At 40.7% G+C, this 16,182-nt stretch overlaps 1 protein-coding gene across 2 annotated transcripts; it reads right to left on the reverse strand.

The window, feature by feature from the left end:
- Nucleotides 1–8,015: 8,015 nt before the first annotated feature.
- Nucleotides 8,016–14,169, reverse strand: LOC147447074 (disease resistance protein L6-like). 2 transcript variants are annotated; one of them, XM_086522977.1, is made up of 5 exons: nucleotides 13,487–14,167; nucleotides 11,324–12,489; nucleotides 10,938–11,215; nucleotides 9,110–10,837; nucleotides 8,016–8,849 (listed from the first exon to the last, which is right to left on the reverse strand). In XM_086522977.1, the coding sequence occupies exons 1-5, from the start codon at nucleotides 13,963–13,965 to the stop codon at nucleotides 8,313–8,315; spliced, it is 4,188 nt and encodes a 1,395-aa protein (XP_086379103.1). In that variant the 5' UTR covers nucleotides 13,966–14,167; the 3' UTR covers nucleotides 8,016–8,312. The 2 variants fall into 2 exon arrangements, with proteins under 2 accessions (XP_086379103.1, XP_086379105.1); XM_086522979.1 differs by lacking the exon at nucleotides 8,016–8,849 and having other exon boundaries at nucleotides 9,110–9,287; nucleotides 9,412–10,837; nucleotides 13,487–14,169.
- Between the last annotated feature and the right edge of the window lie 2,013 nt (nucleotides 14,170–16,182).

A 16,182-nucleotide genomic window follows, 5' to 3' on the forward strand; every position in this document is an offset into this window, starting at 1 on the left:
CTCAACATGATGTAAGCTAGACATAGCCAAAGCATAACAATCTGATGCATAAGATGCATGGTGAGAGCTTGAATGAGTACAACTAGACAAAGGTGCATCCAATTTACTGTCACACAATGTATGCAACAACCATTTTGGCATACCTCTAGCCTACTCAATATTTTCAGCCCTTTCCTCATCAAGACTTCAAGTACATCATGTACATCTATATCTGTAATAGGCTGATCCGTAACCTTTTCAGAAACCCCCATAGGCTATACATTTGCCTCATTGGGATTTACATTTGAACAAGAGGCAACAAAGTGCCATAGATGTCTTGTGGGCTGACATTATTGTCTCTAGTACATGACAGCAAGGGCTGAACAGAATCTTCCACAAACACAACATCCTGTGAGACCAAGATACGCTTTGTTTACGGATGATACAACCTGTAACCTTTCCTTTCAGCACTATAACAAAAAAAAAAACACTTGACAGCCTTACCATCTAATTTTGTTTGTGGCACTAAAGCATATTCCAAACCGCCAAAAACACGCATGTGCTCAATAGAAGGCTTTCTAACATGCCATGCTTCATATGGAGTAATAGACTGCAAAGCTTTTGTAGGACATATGTTTAGTACATAAGTGGCACACATGATGACCTCAAGCCAAAAAGAATGTGGCAAAGGTTGACTTTTGACCATACATCGTGCCATTTTTGTAAGTGACCTATTTTTCCTCTCAGCAACACCATTTTGCTAAGGCGTAGAAGGCACTGCACATTGGTTTTTTGTCCCATGACTAGCCAGAAATGCATTAAATTCATGAGACATATACTCCCCCCCTCGATCGGAACGGAGGGTGCCCATAGTACATTTCAAGACATTTTCAACCATAGCCAAAATTGGTTGTGAAGCACATGAAAATGTCGGACTTCTCTTTAAGCGGAAATACCCATGCATGCCTGTAGTAATCACTAATGAAAGTCATGAAGTATAGGTAATTGCCCAAGGACGGAGTTTGCATGGGCCCACAAACATCACTATGCACAAACTACAACCTGCATGTGGCCCTAACTGAACCATCCTTTGAAAAATTTGAGCACTGCATCTTACCCAAAATTCAGTCCTCGCAAACATGTTTGATAGGTGCTTCGAGAGGCGATAAAGAAGCAACAATCTCAAATTTCTGCAAACGCAGCAAACTAGAAAAATTTAGATGGCCAAAATGTGCATGCCAAAGTTTTGTATCTGAAATAGCCTTCGAATCCACAACTTCATTTGCAAAATTCTCCCCACACTTGTCATACAAAGTGAGCTTATACAACCCACGACATAATATGCCAGATGCAACAATTTCATCACCAAAACTGAGATCATGTACATTTGTAATCCCCACAAACTTGACTACAAGTCCAAGTCTAGCAAGTGCAGATACAAACAAAAGATTCTTCTTGATCCGGGTACATAAAGTGCATCAACAAGTGTGAAAGAGCCATTTGCAGGAGCAAGCACAATCTTTCCAACTCCCTGATCTGGATAAGAGGCATTGTTGGCACAAGTGACTGAAATCCCATAAGGAATAGACTCGAAAGAGGTGAAAAAATCACGATGTGAGCTAATGTGCTTTGTAGCACCACTGTCAAAATACCACACATGTGAATCTGTGGCAACTGACATGCATGCATCATGGACAACAGGATTATGGGTACACTCTGTACTAAAATCCCATTCTGCATCAACATCAGCATCACAGTCTCCTTTCACAGAAGACTCAACAATAGCTGCATTTGTAGTGGATCGAGTATTTGCAGTGAAACCAACCTCTTTCTTCTTAGCCTCTTTGGTCTTCAACTTAGGACACTGCTTGATCAAGTGATCATTAGATTTACAATCATGGCAACACATCTTCTTTTTTCCCTTATCACCAAAATTTCCAGACAAATTGCTGTCAGCAAAAGCATTAAGAATAGGGGATTTTCCACTCGCAGAAGAACCATAAGAAGTGGCTGCATTGTTGTTACCACCCTTTCTTTGAGCAGCACAATAAAAGCCTATTCAAATACACACTATCTAGCCATGTTCTTTTGGAAACCAACTCTATGCACATTGCAATAGCAATGTGCATAATGCATCAAACTTGAGGATTTCCTTGGGTCATAAGTCTCCAAGTACTAGCAAATGTCTTGTAAGAATCTGGCAAGGTATCAAGAACAGTCTGCACAAGGGAACTGTCTGAAATGACTTCACCTGTAGAAATAAGTTGCTCATTGATATCCTTGACACTAGCAAGAAACGTGTCCATAGCATCTTCCTCATGCATAATCTTTGATTCCATCTCTTTACACAGCAAAGCAATTTTAGCCTCATTGCGGCTTGCATAAAGACCTACTAGAATATCCCAAGCCTATTTTGTAGATTTCATTGAACGAATGTGAGGAGTAATGGTGCGCTTAACAGACAATGCAATCAACACATGAGCCTATGCATCCTTTACATCCCAATGAGCTTGTTCTTTCGTAGGAAAAACCACTCTAATAGCAACAATCCTTGTAGCAAGACCTGCAACATCCTCAACATCACCTACATCCTCAGAACCAGGACGTACATCAATGCCTTGCACAATATTCCAGACGCCCTTTGACACAAGAAATGTTGCATCATGTAAGCCCACATAGGGTAATTGTCCCCATCCAATTTGTCCTCAGTAGCAAACATCTTGAACACATCTGTGTTGTTGTTAGCCATGGTAAATGTTGCACCTAATGTGAAAACTGCCTGAAAAGAGGAGAAATGAAGCGGGAACAACACGTGCTACATAGCACAAACCGTAAAAGATTGTAAGGGAACTTTTATGCAAAAAATAGCACTGACAAAAATTCTACATAAAATGACAAAATAGCATGTACAGTACTGCCTATAGTGGAAACGTAGGTCAAAATGAGACTGAATCAAAAATCTGAGCAGCCTTAGCTCTACGAGCACACCCAAAAATTTTGTCGACCTACGAACGGTCGTTAAAGCTCACTGAAATTGAAGAAAGTGAGCAAGCGTGTGTTGGAGCTGCTGGCAACTAAGCTCGGGAGGATGCAACCTGCTCTAATACCAATTGTTGGAATTAGGGTTTTAGGAAAACACACACAACTTGGAGAAGACGAAGGAAGCTCAAGGCACACAACAGAGAGTGTATTATTTAGTGTGCAATGGAAAGATAGATAGCCCTAGAATGAATGGGCGTATATACAATGCACGGGGGACAAAACCTCCTAAAGAGGGAAAAAATGCCCCGGTGGTCCTAAATGTGCTCACACACATCACTACCACATGTATATGGTAACATATGTGACCCTGTATCGGTGGATTGGGGTCGAGGCTACACTAAAGAGTTCAACAAATAGGAGTTTGGTGAATCTTTTGCAATGTTCTAAAAGAGGACTTTTGTGTCTGGAGTTTTCAAGTTTCTTATGGTTCTTCTTGTATGTTTTGGTCGTCATCAAGGGTGATTTCAAGCCTTGATCAACTCGACTCACCTTGTAGTGTCTGCGGGTAGGCTAGGGCTTCTCAGTCGAGGCATTTGGAGTTTGAATAGGGATTGTGGGAAAATTTTCATTGAGCTCTTGAGTGCTTGTGTGTGAGGCGAGAGAATGAAGAGAATTCCTTGTGTAAAGTTGAGGTGTCGGGGTGTGTGAGTGTGCACACGGTTTCTTTTTTCCCATTAACGTTACTCAAAATTACGTACTTACTTCTATGTCAAAAATTTGATCCAACCTGTGCATCACCACCCTTACTTTTAGCCTACCCAAAAATTTAGTCATTAACCATCATATACATGTGTACTTCATCATGATCTTGATGAAATGTTCATCAATTAGTTTTGCACTTTATCAATCTTAGAACTCATTCCCAAGTATAATGCTATGTACGTGCATAATCATTTAGGGAGAGACTTCTTGGCAGTCGTCTAAATAAACCCTGCGAGTGGCCTTTCATTTGAAGTCATTATTTGAGCTCAGTACTACTGGGATACGAGCCCTATATCCACTATATGTACAACCCTTGCATACCACTCTATAAATGTATATAGCACCTTCATTATCCTATTTTTTTTGTACTCAAATGTTTTGATTTCATTCGCAAGGAATCCCAATTTCTTACCAATTTTATCATTAACGGCATTTAAATTAAATGCTAATGTATTTAGTGTGTGATAATTTTTTGTTGAAATTAACAAAAAACCATCTTTAGAGCTTTGTCTTTGAGAAACACTTTTATAGATCAAGTTAAGTACTATGCTACCATATCAAAGACCCTTCAGGTATGAAATTACTCAATGCATTTTGATCATATACATCTAGCAAGATCGTTTCAAATAAAAATGATGAGTAAGATCTCTCTATGTATCTTTAGACCCAGATGCCATATTTATATAATACACCACCCAAGTCCTTATTCCACCTCCTTTCTTATCTTAAGATTTCTAAATTTTTTGCACCCTTTACAACATCCTCTTATATGACAATCCCCTAGTTTAATATCGGTTTGAGAAATTAATGCTCATTATATTTAATTTCTTTTAACTAACTCTCTTTGCATATATTTCCACGAGGCTGTACCCAAGCAATTTTGAAACAAGCAAGAATCGGATACATTTAGTAGGTAGAGCTCTTTTACTTTTCTACATTGTGTTATAAGCTGCAAAATCAATTATTTCTAATGCTATGGCTTGTATTTACATTCATTGGAATCTCTACTGAGATGATTTGTCATACAACCACTTATAGGATGATTGTCAAGACTCTCACATACTTCATCATCCCAACCTATTCCAATTTGGTATGAAACACAAGTAGTAATTTTTTTGTTCTTTTATGTCTCATCTAGTCCATTGATCACTTACACACAAATTTACCGATTTAGGTAGTGTATAAATGCTCATCCTGATGTAGATTTTCCAATTTATGCAACACTAGTCATCTGTGCAAGTCTACCAGTTTAGGCAGCATGAGTGTAGATTCGTCGATTTAGGCAACACACCAACAAACTACACGTTCACTATTTTAAACAATATCAAATACAAATCCGTCTTGAAATGACCATATCAAACACATGGAGCTTTCCATTACTTTATATACTCCAAAGTCAATTTTTTTACACATGAAACTTTCAATTATCTATAGCAAAATTGTGGAAGAGTCGCCTAAAATTTTCTACAAAGTCGCTTCATTTTTTCTTGAGCTTATAAAGGAGATTTCTTCAAAGCGTCAATCGCAGTCTTACGAGGGTCAACTTGATGAGTATAGTTCTTAATGATGATAGATTCTAAAATGCAAGGTTATATTTTTAAAAGACCCTCTATCTAACATATTTAAGCATATCAAGAGGGTTTTCTTAAATAAACCGTCTAATGCAAGTAGCATTTATTTAAAAAAAATTTAAAAAGGACACTTAAAGTGTCATGTTTTGGTATCAAACTAGTGTTAAATTTATCAATTTTCTTTCAATATATGTTATTTCTGACACAGAATGCTTACTGTTGTTTTTTGACAAGTATGATTTGCAGGTTCTTATATTAGCAACTGAGGTCGGTTGCTTTCTAAGTTTAGCGAAAAAAGCATGATTGATCTATGGGCTATGCGAAAGGATATTACATTTATGTACATTTTATTCAAGTTCTCTTTATGAACTATGATCATTATTATGTTTGACTGGGCAGTTTGTATCCATTTTGAGCATTCAAAAAATCTATAAATAAATACCTACAAGAGGAAAATGTTCACTCTTACACGGGGGGAGATTGCACCCAGAGCCTATATTCTTCTTCTCTCCTCACATCGCTCCTCTCTCGTCATGCTCGTGTAGCACTCCGCTCTAGGAGGTGCATATGCACATGCTTTCTCTCGCCCTCTGTCTCTCTTTGTTTGTGTATGGCCTTGATTATGCTTTTTGTGCAACTTTCCAGGTATGCACATCTATTGTTTTATGGATTGTAGTATGTTATTCTTGGTATTTTGCAGGACACTCTACGCTCCCGCTTGTAGCATGATACACCACCATTGGAAGATGATATAAGAGTTATAATCCTTGATTGCAATGGGGTGTTTCTCACAAGTGTACATGTTAAAAAAGTAACCCCAATGGATGTGCCTGAGCGCATGGTGAAGACTAACATAAGTTGGTCAACGTTTAAGGAAAAAGGGGACATAATGTTTTTAATGCGGGCATTCAGGTAGTTCCATGTTCACCTTTGGATGTGCTAGGCAAAAAAATGCAGAAGGGCTAATCTTCCATTAGTTCTTTAGACTAAAAACCAAGTTGATGCATATCCTTCTCCAAGAGGTTTGTAATGGATATCCTAATAACCATGTTCCACAGACTAAGAAGTGCATCATATCAAGCCATTAAAAACCTTTTGGGAACAATATCCACAGTACAATAGTTGCAACACAATCTTGGCCGAGGACAATGCCTACAAGTTCCTCAAAGATGAGCCAGCTCCTTTACACTTCCAAAGATTGAAAAGCTTAAAGTTAAGGAGGATGTTGTGTGATTGACACATACCATTACCAAAATGACTACGGAGTTGGTTAGGTTGGGAATGTCTGAGGAAGTACACATTTGCACATTGACTACATGCTCCCTTAGATAAGCTTAGTTATGAAGTATATCACATGTTTAATCAATGTAGATTTACCCTTATGTTCTGTAATTAATGTAACTCGCCCTATCTGTAAAAACTATGGCCACTTGTATTGACATACTCATTTTGGGTTTTTTTTTATACTAACGCTGAACATGTAATTATGCATGGGCCATTGTTCCATGTTGTTTATATCAATGGAGTTGGTTTTCCTACTATGCATTATGTGTTACTAAATTTTATGCAACATTAGCTTTTTGTCCATGGAAATTTGGATGACGTTGTGCCCTTTTGGATATGTAAGCACGGTGATGAATTAGTCAATTGCCCTTCTAAATACGTATGTCAAGTGGTTGTGTATGGTTTTTGTATTCTGTGGAGAGGGTTATTTGAACTCAAATGTTTATGCCTGTAATGTCTGTAAGTTATGCATACCAACTAAAGACATACTCAGTGCCAATACACTGCAATGCAAGTATGCCAAATGATGAAATACTCATGGTTTAGTTGCTGTGGTTGCAAAATGTTTGCAAACTTCAAAAAGTGCATGCTTTACTCAACATGTGAAATATCAATAGCATTGGTAATGTTGTGATAGGAAGTTATTGACAGAAACGTAGATTAGCATACTCAAATTGTTTAGTTACCATGGATACATACTATGGCAAGATTCACGAGTACCTGTGGTGAAAAGCAACAAAACAATGTTAATAGTGGACTATGTCCATGACAACACAATAGTACAAAGGAAAAATCCTAGAAACATGACTAGCCAAGAAGATATTGTGATTCTATATGTTGACTCGTTAGTAAGAAGATATTGTGATTCTATATGTTGACTCTTTTTGTTACTTAGTTCTGTGTAAACTACAGTAAAAGCATTGTCATTTATACTTGTATAGCTTTGCAAAGGAAAAAATGGGAATTTATAACCAAACAATGGAGTTAACACTACTATATGGAGTAAGCATATGCGAGCTCTTTCCCAATGCTTATATAGTAGGCTTGTGTGATGAGACTACATTGAAGCATTGATTCTTCTTAGCGATGACACCAAAATAACACCACTTTACTCGCCTCACAAAGCTCTTGAAAGACATCCTCATATTCATGACATCCTATAATCAACAACAGTGCACAAAATTTATTCTTGAACAATGAGAGACAACTACAAAGCTTGAACCATGCCCAAGTTATGAACTTCGAAAATTAAGTGAATTAATATACTGAAAACTTTCCAGCACGAAAATGATACATAATTAATACATTGTCAATTATAAGAGGATGAATATACGATAAAAACTGAAGCATCCAATGCAATGTTCGGGAAAAGTGTCCCTCAGCTTAGCCTTGAGCCGGTTGCAAATTCAAAGTAGCCAGTTGAGGGGAGGACGAGAAGGAGAAAATTCCGCTTAAAATACATGGAAAATAGTGTAATTTTACAAAAATACTGGCCAGTATTGTAAAATTTCCGGTTTTGGAGGGATTTTTTTATGTATGTGAAAATGATTTTTCCCGAACATTGATCCAATGACAGCATGGGATGAAAATGAAGTCACCAACTCATTTGTGTTTCATAGAGACGCACCACAACATTACCTTCTTCTAAACATAGCCGACGCACACATTATCAACGCGTGCGTCAGTCAAGCTTTTCTTTGGAACCAATTGAATCCTCCTCTAACCCCATGGACATCAACTTTGACATAACGTCAGTCGTTGTAGTGCCTCGTCCATTTCATTCTCTCCGTACATAAGCTGCACATACCCTGCGCTTACCTCAATACTCCATAACTCGTACACAGACCGGGCTATCACAGAGAGCCTACACCCACCACCTTTCAAACTTTCTACAAGCGGATGGCATTCTCTGAAGATACAAATATGCAGCTCATCTTCCCAATTCGCAACTCTGTTGTAAAACAAAACCTGAGAGAACTTTGCTCCCCCGCCCTTGTAGTCTTCCACCTCGGCTCTCACCCAGGTGCTGGCCCAGGTGATGCTAGTGCGCACCTCCGCGAAATTTTCCTTGTCAAACTTTTCTTTAGAAACAAAGCAGCACAGGATTCCCTTGCATGCTTTCCTGCTTTCCGGCACATCAATATCCAAGCGCCATGCATCCTCAACATCAATTCTGACCTCGAATTGGCGGCAGTATCCTTGGAAGTCCGTCAAGAAGTAACTGGGTATGTCAGCTCCGCTCAGACTCACTACCTCCAGAGATTGTATTTTCTGCACAAAACCAAAACCTTCTAAGCAGCCTCGATGGCATTATTGGCCACCTGCCTGGCCCAACCATTTTGTGAGTTTGCTGTTGTATGTTTAGTTTTTCAGCTTGGGAGAGTCTCCCTTTTTCACTCGTAGAGAATACCCTCTTGATAGAGGAGATGTTGCCCAGTGGGCAGTTTCATGCAAAAAAGAAAAGGCATGCACCATTGTCCAATGACAGCTTGGCTGAATGCAGCTCAAGTACAGGTAATAACTGAGTGCACCTGAATCCATGGTCGGGTTTTGTCTTGCAGTACGCTTACTCCACTTCTGGCCATGAACAAAGATTCCAGGGACGTGCACTTCTCAAGGCCAGCAAGGACATTTAACTTCCTGCAGTCAGTGATGTCAAGGCATGAAAGAAGAGGAAGGCATTCCAACCCATCGAGTCCTACAAGTTCCCTGCAATTACACAGCTCCAGACTCCTCAGCCTTGTCAAAGAACGAAGAGGTAACATCCCTTTCAAGCTTGCGCAGTCAGACAAATTCAAGGATACCAAGGAAGCTGGCAAATATGAAACCTTACACAAGTAATCACAGCTCTTCAACACCAATTCCTCTAGATTTGGCAGTCTTCCAAAGTCTTCAGGCAAACTAGTCGCTGAGACACCCTTCAAAATGATCCTTTTTAAGGACAAGAATGTCGCATATCCTGTATTTGGGAAGCCAATGTCCCAAATAGTGCAGTCTCTGCGACAATATCTGCGACCATATTTATGATCATCCCAGAAGTAGACAAGAGGTATTATCACATGAAATTCCTCAAGGTGCCTGATTTTTCCCATTATTATGGGAAGCTGAAACAATGATTCACAATCAATTACTCTAAAATGCAGAAGGTTTTGAAGCTTAGCTACCGTCTGTGGTATCTCTGAGATGCGGCGACATGAAATGATCTCCAAAGAGGTGAGCTTTATGAGGTTTCCTATTGTTGAGGAGAGAGCAGGCAGATCCTGTAGGGAATAAAAGCGAAGTGATGACAAATTGGTCAAGCATTCAAAGGATTTTGGATATGACTTCAGAGGAACACTATCGAACCCAATTTCCTGGAGTGTCGTAAACTGTGGAATGGCATCTGGAAACCCTGTTAGACCCTCGCATTCATGCATGAGCAGAATAGTAAGAGATTTCAGAGTACTTTCAATGCCATGTGAAAGAGTTTTAAGCTTCCTGCAACCACTTATGTTCAGACACCTTACACTTGTACAGCCGCTGACATCCAAGAATGTGAGTGCAGATGGCAAATGCTCCACCTTAGCTAAATTGGAGCACCCTTTAAGACTTAACGACTCAACTCGGGGAAGGCTGCCAAGGGTCGAGGGTAGAGAGGATAGCTTCACAAGGTTAATCACATGAAGTTCTTCCAATTGCCAAAGCTCATAAATGTCTGTTGGAAGCTGGTCTATATTTTCGCAATCTGCCACCCGTAAGTACCGTAGAGACTGAAGAGAGGTTACACTAGGAGGGAGCTCTGATAAGAGAGGACAAGACATGATGTCAAGAGATGTGATCCACTTAAGCTTGTTGAATATAGATGAGGGAAGCTCTCTCAGCTTCGAGGAATGATCAAGTCGAAGGGATTTCAAGGACGTCAACAAAGAAAATGATTGCGGTAATTCATCAAGAGGAATTCTGTCCAAACCAATGTACTCGAGTGCTTTCAGTTGCCCTATTGTGGATGGCAGCCTTGTTAGCCCACCACAGTCGTTCATGAGCAAATAGGTGAGAGCTCGCAAAGTCATCATGCCATCTGGAATGTTAGTCACATTTCTGCATGAACTTATGTCGAGATATCTGAGACTTGCACTTCGCTTGCCAATCCACTCTGGAAACCCTTTGAGACTCACACAACCACTCAGTATCAATTTTTCTAGATGGTTGGACTTCTCAGCAAATCTGGCAGGAAGTTCTTTGAGATTCGAGCAATTTTTAAGATTCAGCTCTTTCAAGCTCTGTAGCACATTTACAAGTAGAACACATAAATCTTTCACAAAACCTGAGATAATGGCCACAGCATAATGAAAAGTTGCAAAAGATAGGGTGGATATTCACCTTAAGCATGCAGTCATCAATATCAAAACTAGAAAAGTTACTTCCCTCCAGGTCGAGCACAGCAACGTTGTCCAGGCCAATGTCACTGAAAGGTAGTGGAGTCTCAAGTGGAGAGTGACGCAGTTGGAGCCACCTAAGCTCTTGAGACAACAGCGTGTACTTCCCTGTAAGGGTGACATTGTCGAGTATGAGCAGCTTTAATTCATCCATGCCAGCAAATGACTTTGTTTCCCATGTTTTTTGGAAATTTGTGCCGAGTGCTCGCACATGAGAAGTCCCTAGCAAACAAAGACATCATAAGCTTTCTCAAGTGTGCAATGACACTAGACAAAAAGGAAGAAGACAGATAATCCCACAATATTAAGTTATGACCACATAAAACACACCTTTACTTCGCAGCAGTACACGGCGAACATCGTCCTCCCTCCACAAATGACTGCGTTCCCAATAATCTGCATGGCTATCATCCACTATCTCCCGTCCCATAATGCACAAGAGGTCATGCAAGATGAAGTCACCATTCTTACTAAGCTTCACAAGGCACTTTCTTATGAGGTTTTCAAGGTTCAGTTTAGCGTTGGCATCATTGTACATTGATCCCCAGATCCTCATTCCCTTGTCCTTATGTTCTCCCTTAAGGAAACAAGCTATGTCCAGAAACATCTCTTTTTCATCAAATGAGCCCAAGGCATTGAAGCTAATCTTTAAAATGGCTGTGACTTTTCTTTGTGGGTCGATCAGCTTGGCCCCACTTGCCAGTGCGTTTGCAGTGGCTTCCCATTCAGAAAGGTCTTTATCTCGGAGGTGTGAACCAAGCACTTCCAGTGCAAGAGGAAGACCTTGACAAGCATCAGCTACTTGCTCTCTCAGCCTTTGGAAGTCTGCAGGCATCTCTTTCCGAGGCTCAATGAAGCTGGTGGATGTCTTGTCTTCTGAGGCATGTAGGTTAAAGAGTTCACGAGCCTCCTCCCTGTTGAGGCCATCCATTGAAAGGCATACATGGGCTTGTGCCAATGAGAGAACTTGCTGGTCTCTTGTTGTTAACACAATTAGGCTGTCCTTACCAAGATGACAGTCACGAGGTGGCATGAGTTGATCAAGCTGCTGCTTCTCACTCACATCATCAAGAATGATCAAGACCTTTATTCCAGCAAGCCGATCTCGAATCATCTGCCTGCCGCGTTCGGTGTCGGGAACAGATATATCCTTAGTGTGCAGAAGTTGTTGCAGCATGTCTTTCTGCAGTCCTCTAAATCCCTTGTTGATGCCCTTGCTCCCTTCTGACACGTTCTGTATGAAGCAAGCTGAATCGAACTCTCTATGGATTCTGTTGTAGATACACTTAGCCAGGGTGCTTTTGCCCAGCCCTCCCATGCCACATATACCCATCTTCCTCACTGTTCCATCCCACTCAGCTTCCCCCATGATTTCAAGAGCATCTCGTAGCTTCTCATCAAGTCCCACTGGGTGTTCTGGTCCAGACAAAAGGCTTTGCTGGCTCAATGCATCAATAACCAGACCAACAATTTTCTCCACAAGCCGTGCTTCGACGCTGCCAATTAGGACACCCAAATCACGGATTAATTCAAGATATCCCCAATCTGCTAGAAATTGAATTTCAATTGAGCTTTTCTTTCACTTTGAAAGCTCGCTCTCTCTCTCTCTCTCTCTCTCACATAAAAATGGGCTTGTACACTTTTTGGTACATAAAAGTCAAAATGCCAGTTACAAAGTACGAAATAGCACAAGCGAAGGGGAAAAACCTAAGGATAGGTACAAGGAAAGTAATGTTCCTTAGACAAGGTTGAAAAGGGAATTGAGGCATTAGGAAAAATATGGACCCTCTAGGGGTCCTTAGGGATGGGGTCCCAAACCCCTCTCCAAGGGCCCCCTCTCTATTGCTAGAGAGACATTTGCTTTAGATTGCACAAATTTGGTACAATGATCTAGATGCTGTGACTTGCCGACGATGTCGATGACTATGATGGCAACGACGAGGACAGGTTGAAATGAAAAAACGCTAAGGCTGAATTATGGAAACACTGGCTGAAATCTTAAAATGATGGCTGATCTGATAGTACTGTGAGGATCTGCTACGATAGGGACGAGATCTAGGAAGGTAAGGGGCTGATCTACAAGGGCTGAAGGCTGAAAACTGAAAACGCCGATCTGATACCAAGCTGCATGGCTTCCTTGTAGTGGGAGGCTCCAAAAAGGGCACTCCTAGCTACTAGCACAAATAATGCAGGTTGATGCAAAACATGCAACAAATAACCAAAGTTATTAGGATGAAATTTCTCACAGAAGCCTCCAACATTGTCAAATTGGAGACTCCAGCTAAAAGTTTTGAGAGGGAAGTAAGAGGGTGCTCAAACCACCCTATTGAGAAGGATACTACTTCCAAGAGTGCCTCATGGAACTCCTCAAGAACATGCAAGCATAAAAGCAGCTAACTCTCCTCCTCCTTCTATGCCACGCACTCAAGACTGTGTCTCAACCTCACAATCACGTGCGCACACACGGAAGACACAGAAATGGAAGTGATTTACCCTTGAAAGTCATCAGGAAAGACAAATCCGCTGATCATCGATGCATCATACAGAGCCTGCTTCCACTTCTGGATGATGGAATCATCGTATCTAGTGGAGAGCATCTGCAGGGCAGGCCTGTAGCAGCTAGGCCTTGAAGGGGGTTCCAGGCGAAGGTCAAAGGGTTCCACATTGTAGAAAATGGGCAGGAAGAGAGCAGACTCTGAACTGCGGAAGCATTCCAGGAGGAGGTGAAGCTCGTCCAAGCACCACATGGACTCCACATATCCGGGAGAGAACACTGCGATGTGCACTTTGCTGCGCTTAATGGCGGACTTGATCGCATCCCATGCCTCCTCTCCCGGCTGGATTTCCATGTTGTCCACAAAAGCTATGAAATTCACCTGCTTTAGAGCTGCATAGATATGGCTCGCCAGGCCCTTCTTCACATCGGGACCCCGGTGGTTCAGGAAAACATCATAGTTTCTCGTGTAAACCATGCCTGCAGAGAGAGAGAGAGAGAGAGAGAGAGAGAGAGGTGACGAAGGCAGTGCAAATTGGCATGCGGGCTATGAGGTGAAGAAGTTGACCATTTCAGAGAAAGAGATTCCCTGGCTGAATGAAATATTTGGCAGAATGAAAAACAAGTGTTAAAATCACGAGGCCTACGCTAAAATCCTTCATACCCAGCGGGCCAGCGAGACTTGGCTCTCATGCTGTTTTGAAGGGCCCTTTAATTTTCCAAGATTGGGGAGACCTTAATCGTTGATACATACATGCTTGTACTTACATACTCTCTCGCTCTACAGGCTCTAAACGAAATAAAATGTATCATTTCTAGCAATGGCTCAACACGAACATGACAAGACCTTGTAATTATTTGGGTTGATTAATATAATTCACTCACGATTGTGAGTTTTGCAATAAAAAAATAAAAAATGTATCATTTCTAGCAAGGTGCTCTTTCATGAGCGCTTCAATGATTGAGCGGCTTTAATACAAGATTCGTTAGCAGACTACCCTTAGGTGCTGGGAAACGCCACACATGCACACACAAGCCTCAAGAGATGGTGAGAGAGAAGTACGGTGGTGAGAGCATTTAGGGAATGCAGATGGTAGCTGATGCCACTTATACTGCACTGGATGGTGGCCCTCAAAACTCCCAACCTTCCATATTCAATCAGGAGACAAGAGCTAAGATTTTAAATGGCTTTCCATTTCTCCCAAGTAGTGGGGCCTACTAACAACCTCAAAATATGGCAACCATCTCAATTTGAGTTGGAATCCGGAGGAGTATTGCACAAACATTATTCTTTTTTTGAACTTGGGCGAACCTACTAGAGGAAGAAGTGATAAATTGTGTTATATACATTAAAAGGTACCCTTGTGACTAAAAGAATCGATGACTTTGGAATAGAAACACAAAACTTCAATCATTTGGTAATTTTTTAGATGCTCTAAATATAGCCATATACAAAAAAAAAGAGAATTTAAAACGCTTTCAAGAGGATGTATTGTTTTTTGTTTGATGTGCACCCCTCTCGATCAACCTTGACCAAATTTATTTGATGTTTCTTTCATGGGTTGGGCCTAATCAAGGGCAAATCCGTCAACCTTGAAGAAGAATGGAGCTATAGCCGATAATTGCTGGCAGGCAATGCTTAGCAAGTGGAAAAGAGATGTCATCAAAGAGGACAAATTACCAAATACCCATAAAACTTGTGGACATTCGCAAAATACCCCTCGAATGGTACCCTTGCATCAGTTGGGATGAATTTGCCCCTATTTTTGAATAGTTTAATATTTATGACACTAGAGATCTATCGTTCACTGGTCGAGACAAAATTATACACCAACGAGCTCACAAAGAGGCATCTGTGCTAAAAAATGAGGAACGATTTCGCCTGAAGAGTTCCTAAAGTCCTAGTTCTATCATCTTCTTTTGAGAAGAACCAATCTCCCTATGAAGAATTGCAAAAAAAAAAAAAAGGCACTCTCGGACTTTTTGCCCAAATTTGAAGAATACATTGGGAATTGTTCAAATTTGAGGGGTACTTTGGGAATTTCCTCAAATTATAAGGATATCATTGTAATTTTTCATTAAAACTATCACCTTCAGTCACATGAGGAAGGTCACTATTGAGGGTTGCTAGCTAGCAAAGATGCAAGCAACAAGTACAATCATGTGAGTAGAGCTGGCCCTTCCTTGCTACAAGAAGTGGCTCTGCCTCCTTCGTGCAAGGTATTGCTTCATCAAAGGCTAAGGAGGCTCAAGGTTCACATTGCACATTGCATAGCTTATAAAATGGCATCCCCCCGAGATGACTAGCAAGTCTAGCTAGTTCCAACCATCATAGGTTGGCTGGTATGTGCAAAAATCTGAGATCAAGAAAAGCAGAACTTTTATTATTGAAGACATTAATCACCAAACCTCCCAATGATTATAAAATCACATTAGAAGTCAGGAAAAACGGTTTTCATAGCATCAAACACGCCCTCCTCCTAACTTGTATTATATTAAAAACCACACATTCTCAAGCAGAAGCTGTTGCGCGCCCCAAAAAAGAAAGCATGATGACATTACACATAAGAGTTGTATGCTGCTAGCTAAGGATGGATTGCAAAAAGCTCCTTTTAGCCTCTTGTGCTGATTATAATACCACCAAGTACTACTCAATCATTTGCATCGTCATTTTGAACTAAAGAATATGTTGGGT

The sequence above is a fragment of the Adiantum capillus-veneris genome, chromosome 11 (genome assembly GCF_014529385.1).
Source record: "Adiantum capillus-veneris isolate H3 chromosome 11, ASM1452938v2, whole genome shotgun sequence".
NCBI classification, from domain to species: domain Eukaryota; kingdom Viridiplantae; phylum Streptophyta; class Polypodiopsida; order Polypodiales; family Pteridaceae; genus Adiantum; species Adiantum capillus-veneris.

Bases quoted from the DNA above. Each gene is read 5' to 3' on its own strand.
- LOC147447074 (XM_086522977.1), bottom strand. From the start codon at position 13,965: ATGGTTTACACGAGAAACTATGATGTTTTCCTGAACCACCGGGGTCCC. The intron at 10,838-10,937 runs GTGAATATCCAC...AATGTGCTACAG, and splicing joins TTGATGACTGCATGCTTAAG to AGCTTGAAAGAGCTGAATCT. The intron at 8,850-9,109 runs GTGCACTCAGTT...GGTTTTGTGCAG, and splicing joins AAACCCGACCATGGATTCAG to AAAATACAATCTCTGGAGGT.